Genomic DNA, 10,490 nt, shown 5'->3' with positions numbered 1-10,490 from the left:
CAATTGTCTTCCTGGGACTCCAACATTCGACCGACATTCCAATTGTTCCTTTCAAAAGATTAATTTCTTGTTAGGCTGGTTTAAATGAAGGTATTGAAGTGTCAAGGAATGGACCTCATTCTTTTGACACTTCAATACCGTCATTTAAACCAAATTAACAAGAATTTAATCTTTTGAATGGAACGATGAGAATGCCGGTCGAATGCTGGAGTCATGTTGTTTGGCAAGTTTGAATTTGCCCCATTTAAAGGTAAGAAAATTGTTGTAGTTAGAATGCACATTCCAACTACAACAATTGTCTTACCCTAGATGGGGCAGTTCAAACTTGTTAATCGACAGGACTCCAGCATTCGCCCGGAAGTTCTTTTGTTCCATTCAAAAGGTTAAATTCTTGCTGGCTTCGTTTAAATGATGGTATTGAGGTGTCAAGGTCTGGACCTCATTCCGCTGGCACTTGGATACTATCATTTTAAACCAAGACCAACAAGAATTTAACATTTTGAATGGAATAAAAGGACTTCTGGACGAATGTTGGAGTCCTGCTGCTTAGCCAGTTCAAATTTGCCCCAGTCAGAGGCAAGACAGTTGTTGTAGTTGGAAGGTTCATTCCCGAATGTAATGTAATGTAATGATATGACATATTTATGAACATATATAGTTGACATACATGTCGTTTATGAAATGTAACGTAACCTTTATTCGAATTTATTCAATACGCAATTTTTATTCTAATTCACGCTGAATTTATTCTAATTCATTTATTTACTTTATTGGAATTTATATCTACCATAAATAGGGTCAAAAAACGTGAAAAAACTTAACAAAAACGTGCAAAACCAATTAAAATGCATTTAACAGAGTAAAAAAAACGTGTGTTTTTGAGCTCTAAACACCAGCTAACATGTGTGAGTTAACTCGCGCACATGACAGTGGTGCGTGACTTAACTCACGCAATGATTATAACTTGCGTTAGTTAAGGCACGCTGCGCAACTTAACTAACGTAGGGGCATTATTGGATTTTCAGCTGGGTGCGAGTGAATAGTGCAGGGGAGAGCAGAATTCTAATAATAAATCTATAGCCGCTATTTCATTGGTCCAAGTTGGACCAATATGTTTAATGGTCCAAACTATATGTTGCCTAAACTTAATTGCAATCCGTTGCTAAATTACAGTGCAACATCAAAGGTGATTTGTTGTCCAATTGTGATCAAGTCTCAGCTGATCTTACATTGGTTGTAAAAGAGGAAATGTTTCTGCTGCAACAAAGCATTGGAATAATAGAGAGTCTATAAAAATATTTGGCATATAAATTCACATATCAAACAAAATGAATCTAAAAAACAATTGCAAAATCAACTAAAAATCATATTATGACATTCTGTCTAATTGTTTATAGTTTTAAATAACCATTATTAAAGTGAATCAAGTCAAATGATTATGTTCATACTAATATTTTCAAAATCGGACCAGCCAGTTCAACTTGAACCGGTTACTCCGCTGACTGGTTCAATACTGGTTTTTACATTATCAGAACTCGAAACCAAATCAAATTGTTGTTCAATCGATTGAACCATGACTTGAAGGCGTCACCAATTCGAGAACTGTGGTTTTTTAAAATATTGTTCCCACTCAAGAAATAACAACACTTCAATATGTAAATTACGCTGACAATACACAGGTCCCTAACTGAAACTCGAATGCAAGTTCATGATAATGCTTACAAAGGCAATATAAAGCACATAAAACTACCAAGTTGAAAACATTTAAACATCAAAGTTTGAAAATATCTCATAATGAAACATGATTGAACATCTGACTAATTATTCGGACCCAAAAGTGCGAGAAGAAAAGCCCTGTAGTTGCCAGATGTTTCGGAGTGAACTGCATCATTCAATGTCTTATATTTCTTTGCATATTCAGCTTTGATGTATTTCATATCAATCTCAGTCCTTGTTACAATGACCCTTATGAGTGTGTTATCATTTGTCCCTAAACCTTTCATCGCCTTATACAACACCTGCATGATGGCAAAAGTAGGAATATACATATTTTTTGTATAGGAAAGTAAATTCATTCATGCCATGTTAAGATAAACAATTTATTAATACGCTTATCATATAAGTGCTTATCCATAGGCCATTTCTATAACAAAAATAAAATAAAGTCAAATTGGAAATGCATTGAATATTCTACAACAGTAACAACCAAGCCTTATCCCACTAAGTGGGGTCGGCTACATGGATCATATGACGCCATAGTGTTCTATCAAAAACCATATTTGGATCCAACTCATTGACCTCTAAATCTTTTCGAATGGTTTCTCTAATGGTTTTAACCTGACTCTCCTCCATTTGATTTACTCTTCTTACAACGGTATCTACGGGTCTTCTCTCTACATGTCCAAACCATCTAAGCTTATTTTCTACCAACTTTTCTACTATAGGTGTTACCCCCACTCTCTCTCTAATGGTGTCATTCCTAATCCTATCATGTCTAGTCTTACCACTCATCCAACGCAGCATCCTCATCTCCGCTACACTTACTTTACTCTCGTATTGGCTCTTAACAGCCCAACACTCCGTACCATACAACATTGCCGGTCTGACTGCTGTCCGATAGAACTTTCCTTTCAGCTTAAGTGGTACTTTCTTATCGCACAAAACACTTGAGGCTCTTCTCCATTTCAACCACCTAGCTTGAATACGATGATGTACATCAGCTTCTATTTCTCCGTCATTTTGTACTATGGACCCAAGATATCTAAACCGTGTAACTTGGGGTATGATATGATCTCCAACTTTCACCTCCAAGGTACCCACTTCTCCTTTTTTCCTTTTATGATCAATAAAATTTCCTTTGCTGAAAAAAGGAGGAATATTTTCCTCTGCCCTTCAACTTTCACTGACGGCAACCAAATGCGCGCCGCTTCGTTCACTGAATATTTCGACAAAAGTCTTTTCATCAGTTCCGAGTTTCTTTTCCCTGGCTTTGTAGAGAACCTTTGCATCCTTCTCAGCAATTTCTCTATTAACCTCAGGGCCTTCCATGCGAGGGTTGCTTACATACGCGAGCAAGATCTTAACAAGTTTTTTTGCATAAATGGATTATTTCTCAGTAACTGCAGCTCCTTTGTTATATTAACTTGAAAACAAAGAACTAAGAGACATTATATAATCATATCTGACAAAGTTTTTGCACCCTATGAGAAAAACCTATAAACTATACTGAATTTTGACCTATAAACATTTTGAGTCTAGAGCAACATAAGAACCTAAAAGTGCTTAGCTCACGATCAGAAAAAGTTGAAACAACGGCAAAAATTAGAGATGGAAAAAAGAAATTGGTCACCCACTAATACTTATCGACGTAATTAGAGATGAATTTCACATTTTTCATCTTTAAATTTCTATTGCTATTTCAACTTTTTCTAGTACGTCATAAGGCTCGATATAAATGGCATTTACAGAGAAACCTCACCTTTTGAAGATCCCCAGAAGTGTTTGATTCGATTTCATGCTCGAGATAAACACCAAACTTTGAATGGTATAACTATTTTAGATATTGGAGTTGGGATGGAGTACGCGAACATATAACTTCAGTAGCAGCTTCAAGGTTTTTGTCCACAATTAGAGACTTCCTAATGATTTCTACATCACGTTCTGCAGGGTCGGGCATCCAAAGCAGAACTGCAGTCTGAAAAACCAAAATAGTGTGAGATAAACAAAATGTTCTATGAAAAAAAAACCACTAAAAAATTCAAAATTCCCAAGAGAGAAGTACTAAGTTATTGAAAACTTCATCTACTCTATGATCTTTCAATGCAACAGTTGGATTATTTGATTTTGCATTCTACATAAAGTTATTAAATTTTGTAATGTCAAAGATTTGATTTTGCATTCTACATAAAGTTATTTAACACACTCTTTACTAAGTTACCTACTTATAAGGCTACAAAATTGACATTCAGAAAATAAACAAACAATGAAAAATTTATAAAGTAGAAGATACAAGGTCATGTAATTTAAATAACATGATCAATGAGTGTATAATCATTAGTAATTTAGTACCTATAACTCATAGTTACATAATTCGTGTAATCAATGAAGAATTGCGAATTGGTTCGCAAGTACCGAATTCGGGTTCTTTGGCGTATTGGTACGCAACAAATTCCCCTTGAATTCGCACAAACCACCGAACCAAGAGTACCAAAGCATGGTTACCGCTGATTGGTTGAAAAAAAAGGCTTGGACTATAAAATATTAAAGGCAAAATTACACTTATAGTCCCTTAACTTAATTTCAGGTAACAATTTGGTCCTTTATCTTTTTTTCATTTCAATTTGGTCTTTTTTGTCCATTTTCATATGAATTTTTAAGTTTAAAATTCATGATTTTATTTTCTTATGGTCTTTCAGTCTTCAAATCTATGATCCTCGTCTATGTTTGCATAAGAATATTAGATTTGAAGCTTAAAAATGTATATGAAAATAGACAAAAAGGACCAAATTGAAATGAAAAAAAAGATAAAGGACCAAACTGTTACCTGAAATTAAGTTAAGAGGCTAAAACTGTTACTTGAAATAGATAAAAAATAATAAAACGGTGTAATGCACCGAATGCATTGGATGAAGACACCGATAGCTATTTATTGCTACAATGGTTCTTATCCTCAAATGCATACTACATGCAATTCATTTGCTTGGTTTTATCGACCACTTTCTTCTATAGTCCTATTAAATCTTCGATGTGGGACTTAACTTTCTTCTCTTATTCAACAACGTTGTGCATTTTATGCTACTAGGTGCCTGTCAACTTTGATGGTTTTTTTCTTTATTTTTTCATGACGTAGGTCATTTTATCCTACAGTGTTGGGATTATTTTTTAGTATTGGTGTTACGAACCGACGCGTACCAAAGCTCTATACTACCAAACGTACCGAATTCTTCACATGTCGCGTACCGCGAACCCGTACCACGTACCGACACGAATTGCGAATTATGTGACTATGCTCTAACTTTCCACTAAGTTCTGAAACTAAGCGTTTAGAAAGCTCCTCCGCATATATTGTTTGATATTCTTGTTGGATGTAGGTGCGCTGTGTCGCATCTCGATGTGCAAGAATATTGATCGCAACACTTGTGTCACAGCCAAATCCTGTATAACCATATATCAAAGTACAGTTTTTTCTAGGCTTAATTGCACTTTTGACCCCTTAACTTTCCAAAACTTGCAGTTATGGTCCCCTAACTAATTTAAATACAAAACAGCCCCTTAAATATTGAATCTTTGGCAATTTTGGCCCTCCGGTCCATTTTTGACTTGATCGTTGATGACGTGGCACCCAAACCCCTTAAGATAGGTACCACGTGGATATTTATTAATTTTTTTTATTTTTAATTGTTGCAGCCATTTTTAAATTTGGGGAAATTTAAAAAAAAATGGGAAAATTAAAAAAAAAAGGAAAAAGAAAATAGCAAGCCAAGTAACAAAACACACTCTCAAAAACCTTTTACATTGGATCATAAAAAAACCAAACATCATGTCAAAAACAACCCAATTCTTGAACCTTTGCTTCATGTCCTTGATCCAATTTCATTGATCCTTAACCAAAATTCAAATTCAAACCAACCTTGTCCTCTTAGGTTTGCTTCTTTAGAAGAGAGTTTTGTTATGGAGAGAGGAAGGAATTATGATGCGTATGCTCAATTGAGGGGAAAAGAGGTTGCAGTTAAGGTGTTGGATGAATGTTCAAGATGAGAGTTTTGAGATTGAAAGTGAAAAACTTGTTGACCCAGAAAAGAATTTGGTTGAATCTGATGGTGATTTGGGTTATGGGAGAAATGGGTTGTTGAAAAAAGAAGAATTTTTTGAGATTGAATCAGAGAAAGATTTGGCCCCTTCAAGGAAAAATGGTAACTTTGAAGGTGGATTTGGTTATGAGAGAAAAGGGTTATTGGAAAATGATGAGAGTTTTGAAATTGAATTTCAAAAATTTGTTTCTTGTGGGAGAAATGGGTCTTTGGAAAAAGAAGAATTTTTGGAGATTGAACCACCAAAATTTGCAGCCAGAACAAAGGAAGAGGTTAAGATTGAAGGTGATTTGGGTTATGGAAGAAAAGGGTCATTGAAAAAAGAAGAAAATTTTGATATGGAACTGCAAAAACTTGTAGCCTCAGCAAAGAAAAAAGTGAACTTTGAAGGTGGTTTTGCTTATGGGAGAAAAGGGTTGTTGGAACAAGATGAATATTTTCTCTAACTTTCATCCGTAAAGTCACGTGACCTGCCTTGCTATTTTCTTTTTCTTTTTTTTTTTTTAATTTTTTTAATTTTTTTAAAAATTTCCCCAAATTTAAAAAATGGCTGCAACAATTAAAAAAAAAAAATAAAATAAATATCCACGTGGCACCTAACTTAAGGGGTTTGGATGCCACGTCATCAACGACCAAGTCAAAAATGGACCAGGGGGCCAAAACTGCCAAAAATTCAATACTTAAGGGGCTGTTTGATATTTAAATTAGTTAGGGGAGCAAAAGTGCAAATTAAGCCTTTTTTCTAAAATGAAATTAGGTGAAAAAAAAATACTTATTAGTAGAATAAAAGTTTCCAAAATATTCAATGTCAACTTTTATGCTCATTTCCATTGGAAGAACCCACATTCCAATGTCGACGTCTTTTAAGAATATTTCGCCTATCACCAACATACATAACTGGGAATTCTCATGTGTTCACTGTTAAAAAAAGAGAAGCCAAACACTTGTCTCATCACAACCATAAAGGAGTGAAGTTTGCTGCACAAAAACATGGCAGACCAACATGTAAAATGCAAGCATTTTGCAAACTAATGCCCACCTCCATTCATTCACTAATCAGATTGAAAAGAAAAAAAAACCCTGAAAACAGCCCAGCTGCTACATGTTTTGGTTCATCTAGGGCGATACACCAGAACGCTAAAGTAACAAATAAACTCTATAGATGAATTTGAAAAGAATAGCACTTACATATTATTACTGTGTTAAGGAAGTTAATTATAATTCCATTCACACAAAAATGAAATGAAGCCATAAACTGGAAATATCAGTTCAATATAACAATGTGTAACAACAGAAACATCTCACCTAGTTTCAGTCTTACAGTAGACCTCTCGCGATCATTTCACGGAGAAGTTTCTCTGCCATATAATTCTCATCTTTTTCGAACAGAGAAAGGATAATTGTCGCGTCATTTTTCGGTCGGTCGAATGCCATTTTATTGACGTTCGACCCGCTTTCGATTTCACGACTGAACATTTAATTATTTTCAAAAGAAAGTGGAAAAAGGTTCAAATACCACATTTTTAGGGATTAAGGGTTCGGGGGTTGGTTATATTTAGGGAAGGTTTTAAGCACCCTAAATATTCGTAGTACTCTACGAGAACCTCTTGATTTTATTTAACTTTTGTGCCATAAACTTGCTTGCTTTAAAAAATGGAATTTGAAATGATAAAAGAAAAGAGAGACCTAATTTATCTACATTTTTATTGATTTGGAAGGACGCACGTCCTTTGCCTACGTACCCGTGAAGGATCAAAACCTCGTAGTTCGGGGTAGAAATTGACATTTGATTGGTTTTGTATTTTTTATTTGTTTTGAAAAGGTTTTAAAATAAAAGGCAAGTGGCAAATAAGAATTGATTTGTATTTTTTATGTTGAAAGAAAAATGACTCAAAGTATAATTAAAATTGATTTGAAATTTGATTAAGAAAGAAAATAAAAAGAACAATCACTTGATTTTGGGTCAAGGTTTATTATGAAAATATTTTTTGTGATTTTTGTTTTTTGCATGTTTTTATTGTTTTTTTTTCTTGTGCTTGACAAGAGTTTCATCTTGCTCCTACGTATCTCCAGGTGCGATGGAGAAATCAAAGCTACGTAGTTCTAGGTAGAAAATGTTTTTGTGCTGATTGATTTTATTTATGAAAATGATTTGGGCGAAAAGTTTGGTTAAAAAGGGGGGCGGATCGCGCTTGGGCGATGGCATCCGTTTGAGAAAAAAATTTAAACGCGCGTGGGCGTGAAAAAGATTTTTGGTTTATGTTAGTTCAACAAAATAAATAGTAATTTTTATATATAGGACCAGAACATTCTGGAGAATGATTGTATAAGCAGAATGAGAAAAAATGATGTTAAGATGAAATATAAGGTTATTTTAACACGGACCAGAATACTCTGGAGAATGATTATATAAGCAGAAATATAATATTAACAGTTTATTTAGGACCAGAGCACTCTGGATTAATTTAATTAACAAGGACCAGATTGTTCTGGAGAATAATATAATATGAACAAAAAAATATAATATTAACAGTTAATTAGGACCAGAGCACTCTGGATTACTTTAATTAACAAGGACCAGATTGTTCTGGAGAATAATTAAATTAAACAAAAAATATAATATTAACAGTTAATTAGGACCAGAGCACTCTGGATCGAGGTGTGTATTTTAGTGTAAAATAAATGAAAATATATATATATATATATATATATATATATATATAGAGAGAGAGAGAGAGAGAGAGAGAGAGAGAGAGAGAGAGAGAGAGAGAGAGAGAGAGAGAGAGAGAGAGAGGAAGCACGAAAGGAAGAAGAGAAAAGGAAAAGAAGAAAAAAAAAAGATTATATACCTTTGTGGGGAGAGTAGAAGGAAGAAAAAAAAAAGGGTTGTTTTGTTTGATTTTTTTAGTTTGTTTTGGTAATGATGATGTGTTGTTTTTTTTTGTTTGATTTTTTTGTTTGTTTGTTGATGGTGATGAGGAAGGAAAAAAAGCTTGTTGAGATTGTTGAAGAGCTTGATGAATATTTCTTTGAGTATTCACGTGAGAGAAAGAATAAAATTCTTGTGTGTAAGCTCCTCCTCTTTTGCCTTGCTATGTGCTTGTATTTATAGAAGCTTATGTCTTGAAGCTTCACAGACAAAAACAGCTGTGTTATCCTTGCTAAAAACAGCCCATGTGCTTATGTTTTTGTTACTTGGTGTGCAAGTGTTGCAAAAAATGTGTTATTCCAAATGAAGAATGTTCTGAAGAACATTCTCTTCTTTCTAGCCATTTGAGACAGCCCACGTGAGGTTGTATTACAACTGTGTTTTCCTTTGCTGAAAAAAACAGCCCATGTGCTTATGTTTTTGTTACTTGGTGTGCAAGAATGAGAAAAATGTGGCTTTTGTTCATGCAGAACGTTCTCCAGAACGTTCTGGAATTTCCAATTTGCAAAGAGAAAAGGTTAACACGTGAATGCAAGCTGTAAAAGTTTGGAGACCACTTGTTTACAGCTGTTTGGCACTTCTTTGGGAGCTACAAGTGTTGTCTTTTGTTGCTTGGAGAGCAAGAATGTCCAAGTTGTAAAATTTTCACATGGAGAATGTTCTTAAGAATGTTCTTGTTGTTCCTTTCCTTTTTGATACAAACACACGTGATGGAAAAAAAAACAGCTGTGATCTTGTGGCAACATGAGGGGACATGATGATGTCATTCTTATCCCTTTGAAGTTCCACCAGAATGTTCTCAAAAACATTCTTTTAGTTCCATGTACTTTTGAAGCAAAACGTGTGGTGTTGTGCAGCTGTAATCTAGTGGCATACTTGATGGGACATAATGAGGTCACCTTGTTTCACTTGTAGTACGACCAGAACGTTCTAGAGAATGTTCTAATAGACCATTCTTGACTTCATCTTATGCCTCTCTGCCGAATTTTTTATTTGAAAAGGCTTGGACCGGTCGGGGTTAAAGGACACGTGTATGTGCTATCTTAGGTCAAAAATTGGGGTATGACAATAATTATTTCATAAGTTTGAGCATTTGGACTGCAGCCATTGTCTTCCATTTTTGACAGCAAGGCCAACGCTTCATCAAACAAGCCCTTGGATCATAACGGTATATGTATAGACATCTAGATTATAGCCTTTGACCAAAAGATCTTCAAAAACGTGTTGCGCATCTTCTAGCCTTCCACTTTGGCACAGTCCCTTGATAAGAATAGTGTATGTGTACATATTTGGTCGAATACCCTGGTCTTTCAATTTTGTGAATAATGCAATTGCCTTGTCAGCATGATGGTTATTGAATAAAGCGTGTCCAATATAGAACTCTGTAAGTAATTACGTTAGGTGGCTGACCTAGCTCTATCATGCATTATATCGACAAGCTCCAAAGCATATGAGATTCTCCCTGATTTGCATAAACCATCAATAAGGGAATTGTAAGTTACCACATCAGGAATATATTTTTTGCAATGCATTTCTTCAAAGAGATTCATTGCTTCATCCACCATTTTAATCTTGCAAAGTCCATTAATCAAGATACAATAGCTATGAACATTAGGAACCACTCCACTTTGGATCATAGCGTTAAATATATCCTTGGCCTTGTTCATTTCTTTAACTAAGCAACATCCATCCATTAAAGTGTTGTAAGTAACAACATTAAGTATAATGTATTTTTTCATCATCACAGCTAA

The 10,490-nt window shown here is 34.6% G+C and overlaps 1 protein-coding gene and 2 pseudogenes across 1 annotated transcript in view; 1 reads left to right on the top strand and 2 right to left on the bottom strand.

Annotated features, from left to right (window-relative positions):
* Window positions 1–1,638: 1,638 nt before the first annotated feature.
* Window positions 1,639–10,490, bottom strand: part of LOC146917314 (annexin D5-like) — a 73,186-nt gene continuing 64,334 nt past the window's right edge. Inside the window, exon 6 of the mRNA XM_085719111.1 lies at window positions 1,639–2,018. Within this exon, the coding sequence (XP_085575237.1) occupies window positions 1,818–2,018 (201 nt within the window). The 3' untranslated portion in view covers window positions 1,639–1,817. The remainder of the gene's footprint in view (window positions 2,019–10,490) is intronic.
* Window positions 2,247–5,312, bottom strand: LOC146917317 (annexin D5-like; annotated as a pseudogene).
* Window positions 5,503–6,256, top strand: LOC146917316 (uncharacterized; annotated as a pseudogene).

Source organism: Medicago sativa, chromosome 6, assembly GCF_051527215.1.
Source record: "Medicago sativa cultivar Bolivia chromosome 6, Bolivia_mono, whole genome shotgun sequence".
Lineage (NCBI taxonomy): Eukaryota > Viridiplantae > Streptophyta > Magnoliopsida > Fabales > Fabaceae > Medicago > Medicago sativa.
This window is presented reverse-complemented; position numbering and strand designations above follow the sequence as displayed.